Source organism: Diabrotica undecimpunctata, chromosome 2 (assembly GCF_040954645.1).
Source record: "Diabrotica undecimpunctata isolate CICGRU chromosome 2, icDiaUnde3, whole genome shotgun sequence".
NCBI lineage: Eukaryota > Metazoa > Arthropoda > Insecta > Coleoptera > Chrysomelidae > Diabrotica > Diabrotica undecimpunctata.
Genome location: NC_092804.1, coordinates 40517602 through 40534391, shown reverse-complemented (window position 1 = coordinate 40534391; position 16790 = coordinate 40517602). Strand labels below are relative to the sequence as shown.

Below are 16790 nucleotides of genomic sequence, written 5' to 3'. Positions count from 1 at the left end.
AAAATTAAATGGTGCATTGTATCGTAAGTTACTTAGGCAACTGGTTGATTGTATTAGAAAAATAGTAGAAAAAAAAATAAACTTTCCAAAGATTTGGTTGTATTTCAACATGATAAAGCTTTACCTGTGCGACAATTTTTAAGCGAAACTTTTCCTGCTCGTCGGATAGGTAGAAGAGATCAGGATGAATTGGCCACATGGGTAACCGGATTTAACACCCCTCAACTTCTTCTTCTGGGGACATTTAAAAACAAAAATTTATGCTACTCATGCAGAATCTCTGAATGATTTACGACAAAGAATAGAGGATGAATGTCGACAATTAAATGCAGACGTGGTAAGTAATGTCAGAGAAGAATTTTAAAGTAGATTGAACTATTGCATGAAAGTGAATGGCAGTCATTTTAAACAATTATTATAAACATTTTTGGTAGGGAAATGTTCATTTTAAATGTTTGTAATAAAATGATTAAAAAAATATTTTTTTTTTTCAATCCAGTTTTCTTGATTTTTGATTTATGTTTCTTATAAACTAATCACTTTAAGCATCATGTGTCATACATTTTTAAAATCAGTACAAAGAGGAGAGTCCAAATCAAAGGTGATATCGAGGTGAGAGGATGCCTTTCCCAGCAAGCTTAAATATGACATAATGTCTCCTCCTTCAAATATTAATTGACGTGTTTTTGCGCTTTTCCTAAAAATTAGAAGTTCAGTAGTTATTTAAGGTGATTAGTTTTATCTGAACTGCACTATAATGACATAAGGAATATTGATAATAATTAAAAATATGTTATTTTTGCTTTTAGGAGTATTTTAGCGCTATCCTTGATAGTATATACGAAGATGGCGTGAATGTAATTGGAGTAACAATTTGGAGTTTACTAGATAATTTTGAATGGCTAAATGGATATTCGTAAGTAATTGAAACCTTCAGCTTTATATAATGGCAATTTAAAAGATTTAATATTTACATACATTCTATATATATATATATATATATATATATATATATATATATATATATATATATATATATATATATATATATATATATTGAATTTGAAATTTCCGCGGGAGCTATATGTGGTTTCAGTTGTTTTCCGGGTTTGACTCTGCGTTAAATATTTTTGGTTTTTAGAAAAACCATTGTTTTGGCGACGTTTCGGCAAGGTCACACTTGCCATTGTGAGATTAGTTCTGCTAATCAGATTAGTTCTGCTTCGTCTTGATGTTCCAGGCGAACTGATTTCTCGGTCACACACACACACACACACACATGAGTTCATCCCAACCCCTAGGAACATGAGTGTACCACTGCTAGTCAGTGGGATCCCCATGACCGAAGATCAGACCGGTCACGTTCCAAAAGAGCTAATCATTTTGGCTCGGTACCTATCTGACCCAAGGAAACAGAACAAGAGGAAGGCCCCGTAAAAGATGGATAGACGACGTAGAGAGGGATCTTAAAACCATGAACATCAGGCAGTGGCGAAGGAAAGTATCCGACAGGGCAGAATGGAAGAACATTGTTAAGCAGGCCAAGACTCACAAAGGGTTGTAGCGCCATTAGAAGAAGAAGACCTATCTGACCCCCAGGTTTTTCCTCCACCCCTACTCTACGTCTGACATACGCAGAGGAGGCTATGAACTGTTACGGCGGGCGATTTTGGGAAAAGAAAACACCCTCCGTTTTTCTTGACTTGTGGTTAGGCCACCTGACTGTAGGGGTAGCTAAGTGTAACTTTTTTCCCTATTTACTTTACTGAGTTTACCTTTTGCATGACTTTGGGCTCTGTGTCCCGGAAAAAAATGTGTGTCTGATCAGGGGGTCGGCAGGAGGCTGACGGCCCCCTGTTCGGAAGTTGTGCGCTCGATCAAACAGTCGCCAATTTGGCAAAAACTAGTTTTGGTCTCCTTGCCGGCTGAGTGATTGATGGGTCTGGCCATCAAGCCCGTGCTTGTCGCACACGGCCTCAATGCTCAGGTTTCGCGTTTGCCTAGGGCAATTGGTCCTGAAGGGCTGTTTCCTTAAGGGTTTTGCCTGAAGGGCATGCCTGAGGGGCCTAGGGTTTAAGGGTGGGTGGGATGTGCATTCCCAAGTGCATAATGCTCTCACACATCCCGTGTATATGTTTTTTGGGTTTTTGTTTTTTTTTTTTGTTCTAACTGGTTAGTGAAAATAAAGTAAATAACCAAAATAAGACAAATCATAATAAAAATGGGGTGGTGGTTGGGAGTTAAGTGTATTTTTTTTTGTGAGCATACGCTCATTTTTTGGTTTTTTGATTTGTTTTTTTGGATGTTGTGTTTTTTTTTGGGATAAAACTGTTAAGCTATCCGGGATTACCATGCGAGTATCTTTTCTTTACGTTCAATCAGGGTTGCCGCCGTATCCTGCCAGCTGTTGTTTAGGCCGTCTATGTACCGTCCTTAGATTTGGATCGTAGTCAGTCAGCTCTCTTAGGAAACGGTTCGGATGGTTTTTGAGGTTTTCAAAGAGCTCATATGCATGTTCGTCCATCATGCTCAGGACTCTCTTTTGCTGCGAATATCTATATACGTACCGTAAAGGTACGTACGTAGGGATTTTAAGAGCCTCCCTGATCAGGAAGTTTTGTACAGTTTGGATTTTCTTCCTGTTTGTTTTACATGCATGTCCCCACGCTGCTGTCTGGGATTCCTTGACGTCTTTTGTACATGACAGCCTGTATTTTGTCCGTGTTAACGGCAATTTTCCACGTAACACACCAAGATTGCAGACGGTTTAGGGCCGTTTATAAGTATCTGGTGGCCATATCTGGATTGCTACTGCTAGCAGCTATAGCAGTGTCGTCAGCGTACAGACTGAGCATAGTTCGATGATCACTAGGGGTATCCGAAGTGTATATGGTGTACAGATAAGGCGACAGCACAGCTCCCTGTGGCACCCCTGCCTCTATGGTTCCGACTTCGGATAGGGTGGACCCTATTCGAATCCTGAACCTTCTGTTGGCTAGGTACGAGGAGAGAAGGCATGTCATCGCCTTACTCTATCCCAGTTTGTTTATTTTATACAGCAGACCGTCGGGCCACACTCTGTCGAAGGCTTTACTGAGATCTAAGAAGGCGGCTGCTGTATATTTTTTTTTCGTTGAACCCTTTTGTGATGAACTCTGTCAGTCTCAGTATTTGCAGTTCGCAGGAGTGATTGCTCCTGAATCCGAACTGGGCCTCTGGAATTGCTCCTATTGTATCGGATTCTTCCTTTAATCTGGCCAAGATAACTCTTTCCGCAATTTTGCTTATTGATAGTAATAAGCTAATGGGTCGGTAGTTTTGTGGAAACATTCCGTTTTAACCTGGTTTCCTTATCATGATAACATGAGCCTCCTTTCATCTGTCCGGAAAGTGTCTTAATCTTATAATATGATTTATTAAGTTCGTTAGATGAACAATAGCTTTCCTGGGTAGATTTTTTAAGGCTCTGTTTGTGATGTTATCTGTGCCTGGAGCATTCTTAGCGTTGGTCATTTTGATGAGCAGCTGGATGCTCAAGGATTTCAAATTTAAAATAAAATACAGGGTGTTCCATTTAAAAAAACATAAGTTTGCTCTGCCACAATCTTATGGAACACCCTGTAAGATTGTAACTAATTTTAAAATGTGGAGTTTAAAGCTGCCTACAATTTTTGTTAATAACTTTTTTTGTAAGTTTTACTATACCAGATCTACTGAGCTTCTTTACACTAATCAATCACCCTGTATATATAAATGTGGATATTTTGGGTTTCGTAGTCAAATACTGGTCTTTAAGTAAAACTCTTTAACGTATGTTAAGCTTTCGAGTTTTATCACTACATCAACATAAAATCTTTTACAGGTACATTCCGTCTAATTAAATTTAAATGGAATTAATTTTAATGGAATTGTTTTTAGCCAGACATAGACATAAAATCTTTTACAGGTACCTTCGGTTTAATTATATGATATTGTACCGTTTTTAAATAAAACGAGCGGTTCTAATTTATATAAATATATTTATTTATAAGTGTACAGCACGATTATATCTTATCAACTAAACTTTAACTCCTAGAAGGTATGCTTATATACAAAAGTTATATATATACAAAAGTTAAATATATATATACAAAAGTTATATATAAAAGTTATACTAGAATATTCTAGCGTATCCCACCTCTAATTCGCCTAATTGACGGGTCGATCCCTCCATACATCGCTGGAAACTTCTAGTCGCTTTCGAGATGCAACCGTTACACGGGCCACGCCGAATGCATGTTCGTAACAATATATTATTTTTTTAAGTTATGAAAAATGTTTGCTCTATAAGGAAACATATTTATTAGTGTTAGAAGATAGTAGATATCAGACTCATATGTATAGGAAACTACCACATGTCAATAGATATAAATTACAAATCAAACCACATCATAAATATTAAAAAAGGAACAATTAAATCATTATGATAGTCACAAATTGGACACAAAAAAAGGATATGAAAGTAAATTGCTTGGCGGTTGCCGATGACCGAGCCCTTTTAGCTAATAACGTCAGTGAAGCTAAAGCTTAATGTCCAACATTCAAATAATTACCGCAATAACTAGCCTGAAAATAATCGTTGATGTCTTCTTCGGGGCTTCCAAGGTCTCAGTCTCCCGAGCCCCCAGACACTATTACAAGGATCACGAACCAATGCAGTACTGCTACTGGAAACAGAGGACGGTTCATGTGTACTGTCGATGGTGACGTGGTTTGGTTGGAGGTTGGTGTGACAGTTAGCGAGGGGATTGGCGCGGGGATTGGCAAAAACATTTGTGACAGTGGGATTTTGATTGGCGGGTGGAGCAGACGATATTTTCTATGTGAGAGGTATCCATGTCGAAGGTAACCGTATGCCGTCATCTCTTTTGTTAAGACAATCTGGCTTTTTTCAATTTCTATGGCTCCTCGGATAATTCTTCATTTATAAAAGCGGATAAGGGCTCTGATTCTGGAGTTTTCAAAATCAATTTTGTGATTTGTATGAATATGATGTTGATCTAGAGCTAAAAAATTGAGAACAGAAATGGAGTGTTCATAAATCTTATTTTGGATTCTACGATTCGTTTGGCCTATATAAAATCTAGGGCAGTCTGCACTAAGAATTTTATAAACTCCGTGTTGTTCATTTGGAATGTATGTAATTGATCGGACAAGTAATGACAGTTTTTGTTAGGGAGTAAATATTGCTCTGTTGCTTTTGGTTTAAGAATTTTGTCGATTTACTCAGTGACACCTTTGATGTAATTACTATTTAAATGGGAATAAGCCACAATTAAAGGTTAAAATACGTTTATTGACGTTTCAATTTCCACTTCTGAAATCGTTCTCAAAATACAAACATTAGTAAATTAAACAAATTTTGTTTTTTGTTACTTAGTGAAAAGACAAATACATGCCATGATGACAGTAAAATTCTCCTGTTAGTGATTCCATAGTAAATTATGAGGGAAAAACCAGGAAAAAAACCTCATAATACTATCCCGACATGGTAAGTATTTGATCGTGCATTTAGTTTACCTTCAATAAACACCAAATTCCGATTTTATATGTTTGTTATTTAAAAAACATAAATGATGTATTCTCTATATGTTACTGACTTACCAATACTGGTATTTTCCTTTTAATAACTTCAATCATTCCATTGAACCCTATGTTCATTATCCCATGCGTGTTTACAGATTTGAGATCTATCAAATTCTCTATTTTTAATATAGGATTGATGTTCACTTATTCTAACATTTAATGGTCTTGATGTTTCACCTAAATAAAACTGATCGCATTCACAAGGTATTTTATAAATGCAATTATTTGTCCTTTCTTGTTCATTGTTAGGTTTGGTTTTGGACAAAATAGATCTCAATGTGTTTGTTGTTTTGAATGTTGTTGAAATGTTGAATTTATTTCCTATCCTTTTAAGCTTTTCCGATAATCCTTTTATGTATGGTATTGTTATTTTCCTCGTATTATTCCTTGTATATGCTGTAGGATCTCGTTCTAAGTTGTTTTGTTCTATTCGATCGATTGTTGAAATTTTTTATTTTGAATGATTCAAATATAGCCCTAAAAGAAACGGATGGTAAAAAGAGAAAAATCAAAGAAGCGGCTCTAATTATGCTAAATGAGACCAATTGTGTCGCGAATTCCTCGGCAGAATGTAGTAGGATCTGGTTACCCATATTGAAAGAGGAAGTTATTAAAAGGAAAATACCAGTATTGGTAAGTCAGTAACATATAGAGAATACATTATTTATGTTTTTTAAATAACAAACATATAAAATCGGAATTTGGTGTTTATTGAAGGTAAACTAAATGCAAGATCAAATACTTACCATGTCGGGATAGTATTATGAGGTTTTTTTCCTGGTTTTCCCTCATAATTTACTATGGAATCACTAACGGGAGAATTGTACTGTCATCATGGCATATATTTGTCTTTTTAAAGACGAATTACATTTTATGATCTTTTCTGACGGATATTCTTAAGTTAAAGTTGATTTCATGTAATCGAATGAACTATCTTATAAGTAAAGTCGTCCGAGGAACGCAACTCAACAATATTGGCAATATCATTTTAAAGTCATCTACTTTACAATGTATAAGGTATATCTGAATTGTCAATATAGATGAGTCAGATAAAATTAAATTATTAGAAGAATTTTTCACTAAGTATCAAAAAACAAAATTTGTTTAATTTACTAATGTTTGTATTTTGAGAACGATTTCCGAAGTGGAAATTGAAACGTCAATAAACGTATTTTAACCTTTAATTGTAGCTTATTCCCATTTAAATAGCAATTAATTTAAAATGCCACAAGAAAATAGCTTCAGAACAATACTTTGATGTAAGGAAGAAAGGCTTTCGTATGACGAGGGTCTGAGTCATTGTGTTGAGATTGAGGGATTAATTATTAGAGAGATTGGGAGATTAATGTCTACGGATGTTCCTATATATTGGATTTTTTCTTTTCCTTATATATATATATATATATATATATATATATATATATATATATATATAAATATATATATATATATATATATATATATATATATATATAATGTTGTGGTATTCGAAATTGAAGGGTAAAAATATTAAATGTACGATGAAATCAATATTTCAGAGATTATAGAAAATAAAAAAATACTCCGAGCTGCCTGGAATTAACCAAAGGTAATCTTAGTCATAAATAATCTTTTGTATAAATATAACAAGTGAAATAGTGCGGGTACAATGAATAGAAGTTAACGATGGTTTTTCCCCATAAGCCATAAAGTGTTCCGTAAGCCGGATTTGCACCATGAAAAGGACAATAAAAATAGTTAATAAATAAATGATTGTTCGGAATATGTAAATACCCAGTAGAAATTAAGTGTCCTTGTAGAAATAATATGAATTAGGAAAGTTTGTAGGTATTTCTGATTTTATGTGGGAGTGGTATGCAAATTTCTGATTGGCCGAGAATTTGGAAAGTGGTGATGGGTGTGTATAATGAGAGGTTGGATGAATGGATAGAGGAGATGAGAGAGTCAGTTAGTTCCAGTTTCTTAAAGTGAATGGTTGGTTTTTAAGGTGGTATCCAAGGATAGTAAGTGATAAAAAATAAGTTGTGAGTTGGTGAAGTAATTGTGTCCGACGGTAGCTGATCTGGTACAAATTTGTAAGTAAACTTTTTCTACTTGTATTCTACGTATCGCTGTGTATTTCGGAACGAGAGATTAAGTTTGGCGAGAGGAAAAGTGGCTGGCATTATTGGAAAGGTACGTGCATTCGAAAGAGAGTATTGAAGACACTAAATTGCAATATCTTGTTTAATATTGCCAATTACATAGGAGGCTGCTGAGAACTGATAGTTCATTTTGCATAGAACGAGGAATTGGACAACTTAAGGCAGAGGAAGCGTTTCAACGGGAGAAACATTCACAGTATATTCAATTTGAGAATTTTGGGTAAATAATATTATATCATATTAGTAACGTGTGAATAAGTTGTCGATAGTCGAAGGAGATCAAATTTGTTCTAGGAGGGGACACGGAGCTGTGGAGAGAATTGGATAATTCATACAAATTTTTCTTGGTACAATCGATATATCAAAATTGCATTAGGGGGGACACTGAATATTATTTGATTTGTTTATGTAGAATAATAAGCTGGATTTTAGATTGTAATTGTATTATATTATCCATGCATTATTGAAGGTTCCCGTACGTAGAACGAATTTTGTTTGATAAATATTGTATGCTAATAATTTTTGAGGTATTTTAATCAGTTCATTTTATTACATTATTTTCATATCATATTATGTTGTTTTATTCCGTTATTCTTTGGACCTAACCCATCAGCTGTAAAGTATAGATATTAAAGCACGAGTAAAACCTGAGATAACAAAATTGAAAGGTGTGATATAAATCATAAACCAAAAATTTTAATAATGTTTAATATATATTTTCTGTAAAGTTTTAAAATTAAAATTCTTGATATTACATTAATATATATATATATATATATATATATATATGGTTTCAGTTGTTTTCCGGGTTTGACTCCGCGTTAAATATTTTTGGTTTTTAGAAAAACCATTGTTTTGACGACGTTTCGGCAAGGTCACACTTGCCATTGTCAAGTCAGATTCTGCTTCGTCTTGATGTTACAGGCGAACTGATTTCTCGGTCGCTGCACGCTGAGTTTAAATATCTTGTTGCGCTTCTTGTCATTGGTCCTGTGCGCAGAGTGGGCGTGGTCTTCTTCGCTATTTTAATTTTTACGTTTTTCTGCAGAATTGTTTTCCACGTATTTGGGAGTCTTTGGGCATCATCTCTGGTGTTTAAATTTTTCGGATGTTTTTCGATCTCTATGGCTTCTCTGATTACACGTTTGGCCTTATTTTCGATGTTGGCTAGCATTGTTGTTCCATTTAAGTCTATTTTATGTCCTGTGTTTATGACATGTTGTGCTAGGGATGAAGTTTTTTCTTTTCTTTCGATGGCGTTTCGATGTTCTTCGCGTCTAACCTGTATCCTTCGATTTGTTTGTCCGATGTACGACTTATCGCAGTCTTCACACGGGATCCTGTATACGCCTTGATTTTCTAATGCAACTTTTGTTTTTGCTGATGGTAATATGGTTGCTATTTTTCTGTCGGTGTTAAAAATAGTTTCTATTTTGTTTTTTCTTAGAACTCTGCTGATTTTGTCTGTCGTACCCTTTATATAGGGCAGGATAGTTTTACCGACTGGTTTTTCTTCTTTTTCTGGATCTTTGCTGTTGTTTCGGGATTTATGTGCTTTTTCAATCATGAACATGGAGAAACCATTTTTTCTTAGACTTGTTTTGACTTTGTGCATTTCTTCATTCTTATGGTCCTCATCTGCCAGTTTCTCAGATCTTGTTATTAAGGTTTTTATTACCGAATTTAATTGTGCAGGATGATGGTGTGAGTCTGCGTGTAAGTACCTGTCAGTATGGGTTGGTTTTCGGTATACTGTATGTCCTATGCTTCCATCTTCTTTCTTAATAACTAACACATCTAGGAATGGAAGTTGTTGGTTATTCTCCCGTTCCATGGTAAACTGTATTTTTGGATGGATATTGTTAATGTGTTGTAGAAATTTATTAAGTTTCTCTTCTCCGTGCGTCCAGATAATAAATGTGTCGTCAACATACCTAAGCCACAGTTTGGGTTTATGCTCTGCTGTTTCTATTGCTTTTGATTCCATATCTTGCATAAAAAGGTTGGCTATTACGGGGGACAGTGGTGAACCCATCGGTGCTCCTTCGACTTGTTTGTACCTCTGGTCCTTGTAGATGAAGTAGGTGTTGTTTAAGCAATGCCTCGTTAAGTTTAGTGTATCCTGTGGTATTGGATATTTTCTATGTATAATTTCTAATGTTTCTTCTACTGGGACATTGGTGAATAATGAGATTACATCAAAGCTCACTAATAAGTGTTCAGGTTCCAGAATAACGTCCTTGATACGGTCGATAAAGTGGCTTGCGTTCTTGACGTAAGAATCCGCTTCCTCCGCATATGGTTGTAGCTGGTCAGCCAGAAATTTTGCCAGTGATTGTAACGGTGATCCAATCGAGCTGACTATTGGTCGTAATGGTAGCTCTGCCTTATGTACTTTAGGTAAACCGTACAGTTTTGGACATCTTGACGACTTTTCTCGTGGAATAAGCTGGAACTGTTGTTCTTTCTTGATGTTTGACGCTTGTATTTTGGCTTTCGTTGTTTTCTCCAGATACGTTGTTGGGTCTGTTGCGATTTTTTGATATGCACTATCGTTTAGAATGTTTTTTATTTTTGTGTCGTAGTCTTCAATGTTCATTATGACAGTAGCGTTACCCTTGTCAGCTGGAAGAACGATAATGTCTTTGTTTTGTTGTATATTCTTCAAGGCTTTCTTTTCTTCGTAAGTTAGATTCTTTTTCGGAGGCTTGGCTGTTCTTAATATTTGTGATACGTCTTGTCTAATAATCTCGGCTGTTTCTGATGGTAATTTAGTGATAGTCGTTTCCACTTCGCTAATGATGTTTTCGATGGGAATACGTGTCGGTGCAATAGCAAAATTAAACCCTTTGGAAAGGACACTATTTGTAGCTTCATCCAAAGTAAGATTTGAGAAATTGTAGACTAAATTACTGGATTCTGTTGTTGGTAGTTCCTTATTCTTTGGTCGTTGTTGTAGTATCAATTTCTCAAACTTTTTGATTTGTTTTTTCTTGGTGAGATCAGCATCTGTCTCCGATCGAAAGTTTGTGAGTTTGTCGAAGATGTTCCACATAATCGGATGTACTTTGTTACTTAGTGTGAGATATAGCTTTAGCAACTCTGAATTTACTTTATCGATGTCTCGTCTTGAATCTTGAATTGCTTCTCTAGTAAGTGCTAGACTTGCCCTTTTTAAAATATTCTTAGTTTTATGGTTGTTTTTGTGGAAACTTAACTTCATACAAGTGGGTATTATGGCTTCATCGCGGCAGCGTTCTAAAAAGGTTAGGTTACAAAGTAACTTACCTCGCTTTGACCGTAGTTTTTCATATCGTCTAAGGTCTCGTAGAATTTCCTCCCCGTAGAGGTTAATTATATTGAATTTGAAATTTCCGCGGGAGCTATATGTGGTTTCAGTTGTTTTCCGGGTTTGACTCCGCGTTAAATATTTTTGGTTTTTAGAAAAACCATTGTTTTGACGACGTTTCGGCAAGGTCACACTTGCCATTGTCAAGTCAGATTCTGCTTCGTCTTGATGTTACAGGCGAACTGATTTCTCGGTCGCTGCACGCTGAGTTTAAATATCTTGTTGCGCTTCTTGTCATTGGTCCTGTGCGCAGAGTGGGCGTGGTCTTCTTCGCTATTTTAATTTTTACGTTTTTCTGCAGAATTGTTTTCCACGTATTTGGGAGTCTTTGGGCATCATCTCTGGTGTTTAAATTTTTCGGATGTTTTTCGATCTCTATGGCTTCTCTGATTACACGTTTGGCCTTATTTTCGATGTTGGCTAGCATTGTTGTTCCATTTAAGTCTATTTTATGTCCTGTGTTTATGACATGTTGTGCTAGGGATGAAGTTTTTTCTTTTCTTTCGATGGCGTTTCGATGTTCTTCGCGTCTAACCTGTATCCTTCGATTTGTTTGTCCGATGTACGACTTATCGCAGTCTTCACACGGGATCCTGTATACGCCTTGATTTTCTAATGCAACTTTTGTTTTTGCTGATGGTAATATGGTTGCTATTTTTCTGTCGGTGTTAAAAATAGTTTCTATTTTGTTTTTTCTTAGAACTCTGCTGATTTTGTCTGTCGTACCCTTTATATAGGGCAGGATAGTTTTACCGACTGGTTTTTCTTCTTTTTCTGGATCTTTGCTGTTGTTTCGGGATTTATGTGCTTTTTCAATCATGAACATGGAGAAACCATGGAAATTACGTGGAAAACAATTCTGCAGAAAAACGTAAAAATTAAAATAGCGAAGAAGACCACGCCCACTCTGCGCACAGGACCAATGACAAGAAGCGCAACAAGATATTTAAACTCAGCGTGCAGCGACCGAGAAATCAGTTCGCCTGTAACATCAAGACGAAGCAGAATCTGACTTGACAATGGCAAGTGTGACCTTGCCGAAACGTCGTCAAAACAATGGTTTTTCTAAAAACCAAAAATATTTAACGCGGAGTCAAACCCGGAAAACAACTGAAACCACATATAGCTCCCGCGGAAATTTCAAATTCAATATAATTAACCTCTACGGGGAGGAAATTCTACGAGACCTTAGACGATATGAAAAACTACGGTCAAAGCGAGGTAAGTTACTTTGTAACCTAACCTTTTTAGAACGCTGCCGCGATGAAGCCATAATACCCACTTGTATGAAGTTAAGTTTCCACAAAAACAACCATAAAACTAAGAATATTTTAAAAAGGGCAAGTCTAGCACTTACTAGAGAAGCAATTCAAGATTCAAGACGAGACATCGATAAAGTAAATTCAGAGTTGCTAAAGCTATATCTCACACTAAGTAACAAAGTACATCCGATTATGTGGAACATCTTCGACAAACTCACAAACTTTCGATCGGAGACAGATGCTGATCTCACCAAGAAAAAACAAATCAAAAAGTTTGAGAAATTGATACTACAACAACGACCAAAGAATAAGGAACTACCAACAACAGAATCCAGTAATTTAGTCTACAATTTCTCAAATCTTACTTTGGATGAAGCTACAAATAGTGTCCTTTCCAAAGGGTTTAATTTTGCTATTGCACCGACACGTATTCCCATCGAAAACATCATTAGCGAAGTGGAAACGACTATCACTAAATTACCATCAGAAACAGCCGAGATTATTAGACAAGACGTATCACAAATATTAAGAACAGCCAAGCCTCCGAAAAAGAATCTAACTTACGAAGAAAAGAAAGCCTTGAAGAATATACAACAAAACAAAGACATTATCGTTCTTCCAGCTGACAAGGGTAACGCTACTGTCATAATGAACATTGAAGACTACGACACAAAAATAAAAAACATTCTAAACGATAGTGCATATCAAAAAATCGCAACAGACCCAACAACGTATCTGGAGAAAACAACGAAAGCCAAAATACAAGCGTCAAACATCAAGAAAGAACAACAGTTCCAGCTTATTCCACGAGAAAAGTCGTCAAGATGTCCAAAACTGTACGGTTTACCTAAAGTACATAAGGCAGAGCTACCATTACGACCAATAGTCAGCTCGATTGGATCACCGTTACAATCACTGGCAAAATTTCTGGCTGACCAGCTACAACCATATGCGGAGGAAGCGGATTCTTACGTCAAGAACGCAAGCCACTTTATCGACCGTATCAAGGACGTTATTCTGGAACCTGAACACTTATTAGTGAGCTTTGATGTAATCTCATTATTCACCAATGTCCCAGTAGAAGAAACATTAGAAATTATACATAGAAAATATCCAATACCACAGGATACACTAAACTTAACGAGGCATTGCTTAAACAACACCTACTTCATCTACAAGGACCAGAGGTACAAACAAGTCGAAGGAGCACCGATGGGTTCACCACTGTCCCCCGTAATAGCCAACCTTTTTATGCAAGATATGGAATCAAAAGCAATAGAAACAGCAGAGCATAAACCCAAACTGTGGCTTAGGTATGTTGACGACACATTTATTATCTGGACGCACGGAGAAGAGAAACTTAATAAATTTCTACAACACATTAACAATATCCATCCAAAAATACAGTTTACCATGGAACGGGAGAATAACCAACAACTTCCATTCCTAGATGTGTTAGTTATTAAGAAAGAAGATGGAAGCATAGGACATACAGTATACCGAAAACCAACCCATACTGACAGGTACTTACACGCAGACTCACACCATCATCCTGCACAATTAAATTCGGTAATAAAAACCTTAATAACAAGATCTGAGAAACTGGCAGATGAGGACCATAAGAATGAAGAAATGCACAAAGTCAAAACAAGTCTAAGAAAAAATGGTTTCTCCATGTTCATGATTGAAAAAGCACATAAATCCCGAAACAACAGCAAAGATCCAGAAAAAGAAGAAAAACCAGTCGGTAAAACTATCCTGCCCTATATAAAGGGTACGACAGACAAAATCAGCAGAGTTCTAAGAAAAAACAAAATAGAAACTATTTTTAACACCGACAGAAAAATAGCAACCATATTACCATCAGCAAAAACAAAAGTTGCATTAGAAAATCAAGGCGTATACAGGATCCCGTGTGAAGACTGCGATAAGTCGTACATCGGACAAACAAATCGAAGGATACAGGTTAGACGCGAAGAACATCGAAACGCCATCGAAAGAAAAGAAAAAACTTCATCCCTAGCACAACATGTCATAAACACAGGACATAAAATAGACTTAAATGGAACAACAATGCTAGCCAACATCGAAAATAAGGCCAAACGTGTAATCAGAGAAGCCATAGAGATCGAAAAACATCCGAAAAATTTAAACACCAGAGATGATGCCCAAAGACTCCCAAATACGTGGAAAACAATTCTGCAGAAAAACGTAAAAATTAAAATAGCGAAGAAGACCACGCCCACTCTGCGCACAGGACCAATGACAAGAAGCGCAACAAGATATTTAAACTCAGCGTGCAGCGACCGAGAAATCAGTTCGCCTGTAACATCAAGACGAAGCAGAATCTGACTTGACAATGGCAAGTGTGACCTTGCCGAAACGTCGTCAAAACAATGGTTTTTCTAAAAACCAAAAATATTTAACGCGGAGTCAAACCCGGAAAACAACTGAAACCACATATAGCTCCCGCGGAAATTTCAAATTCAATATATATATATATATATATATATATATATATATATATATATATATATATATATATATATAAATATATATATATATATATATATATATATATATATATATATATATATATATATATATATATATATATATTATATATATATATAGCGGTATAAGTAAAAAAAATATGAAACTAACCTTTAACTTAATATAGTAATTCGAATCAAACCAAAGTGAAATTTTTCTGAAATATAAAACTTTCAAAGTAAAACTATTTATTAAATAAAAAATTTTTATAGGGCCCGTTTTGGATTATATCACGTAGATTTTACAAACGATACTCGACCGAGGACAGCTAAATCTTCAGTAGAGTTTTTTAAGAATGTCATCAAGACAAAGAGTATAGAGGATCATTCTCATAGTGATGGAGCATCAAGTATTTACAGGGTTAATGGCTTTGTGTTTGGCTTTATTATATTGTCGTTTTATTTCTTTAAATTATGGTAAATTTTTAAAAGACAATAATTATTTTGTATTTGGTATTAATATAATTTTTATAAAGCATTTACTTAATAAATACGAATTTTGTATTCTAATAACCAAAACATGAACATAAAAATATGCTCACTTGTCTTTTATTTAACAACTTCTGTGTGAATTTTATATACTATAGAAGAAATGAAGAGGTAAACAGATTTACGAAGGTATGCTTAAGGTCATTGGTGATCAATGTTGTTTGTATGCAACCGTGAAAAATTGGATTGCAAACTTCAAAAGATGTAATTTTTTTTATTAAGTATAAATATTAATCGGCAAGGTCAGTTTCTATGTCGATCGCCGTAAATATCGATGCAGTTCATGATATTTATGATTTGAAGGATCTCGGGAGAAAACTATGAATGTCACAAAATATTTTATTGAAAAAAATAAATTTTACAGTTAAATTTTATTACAGCTAAATACACATACAATATTACAGTTAAATATTTCAAAACATTTATCATTAACATTTACTACTAAAGCTAGTACTTAAAACTAAACCAAAGAAACAAACAGTTTTTGTAAAAAATAGGAAAATATAAGTCAGTGTCAATCTTTTATGGAAGAAAATCATGAAAGTCCAGGTGCGTTTCTTTTCTGAGCCAAACGTTTCTTCATTATAACAGGCTGCAATTCCTCAAGATTTGAATTATTGACTGTTCCTTTGTTTTGAAGTTGTACTTCTATACGCGCGTTCGACGTTGGAAATTTGTACGGGAGTGAATTGGCAAAACCGTTACATATGTAAGATATATGTAAGAGAGAGACAGAAGATATATTTTCTGTCTCGAGAATAAAAATGTTCCTTTTGTAAATATATTTAATAATTATTAATATTATTATTATTTTATATTAATTCGGTAGATATATACATTTGGTCAAAGTCTATTGCAAATAAATATTCTTCCTGGGACTTCTATGATTCGTAATAACCTTTTCATTTTTGGAATACCATTCACCGAGAGTTAATTTAATAAGATTTTCACAATTTAGTGGAGATTTCGAAACGGTGCCACAAAGAATCAAAAAAACGAGGGAGCTAATGTTTTATACAAGTGCCTTCAAATAATATATTAATTTCTCCAAACTAAGGCTTAGTTCAGTTACCTAAAAATTTAGTAATTCAAGTTTTAAGGTTCAGAAAAGAGTTGTTAGGGCGGGACTTATTTCGTTTTTGAAGTTATACTTCTAAACGCTCGTTTGACGTTAGAAATTTGTATGGTAGTGCATCGGCAAAATCATTACATATGTTAGATATGGGTAAGAGAGAGACAGAAGATATATTTTCTCTCTTTTTCTCTTTCGAGAATAAAAATGTTCTTTTTGTAAATTTATTTAATATTTATTAATATTATTATCATGGTAAATTAAACATATGAGTAAGTAATTTATGCATATTGTCAT

The 16790-nt window shown here is 35.0% G+C and overlaps 1 protein-coding gene across 1 annotated transcript in view; it reads left to right on the top strand.

Annotated features, from left to right (window-relative positions):
- The window catches only part of LOC140434444 (myrosinase 1-like), a 60033-nt gene extending 44564 nt beyond the window's left edge, over positions 1–15469 (top strand). Inside the window, exons 7-8 of the mRNA XM_072522707.1 lie at positions 810–916; positions 15146–15469. Of these exons, the coding sequence (XP_072378808.1) occupies positions 810–916; positions 15146–15353 (315 nt within the window). The 3' untranslated portion in view covers positions 15354–15469. The remainder of the gene's footprint in view (positions 1–809; positions 917–15145) is intronic.
- The last annotated feature ends 1321 nt before the right edge of the window (positions 15470–16790 follow it).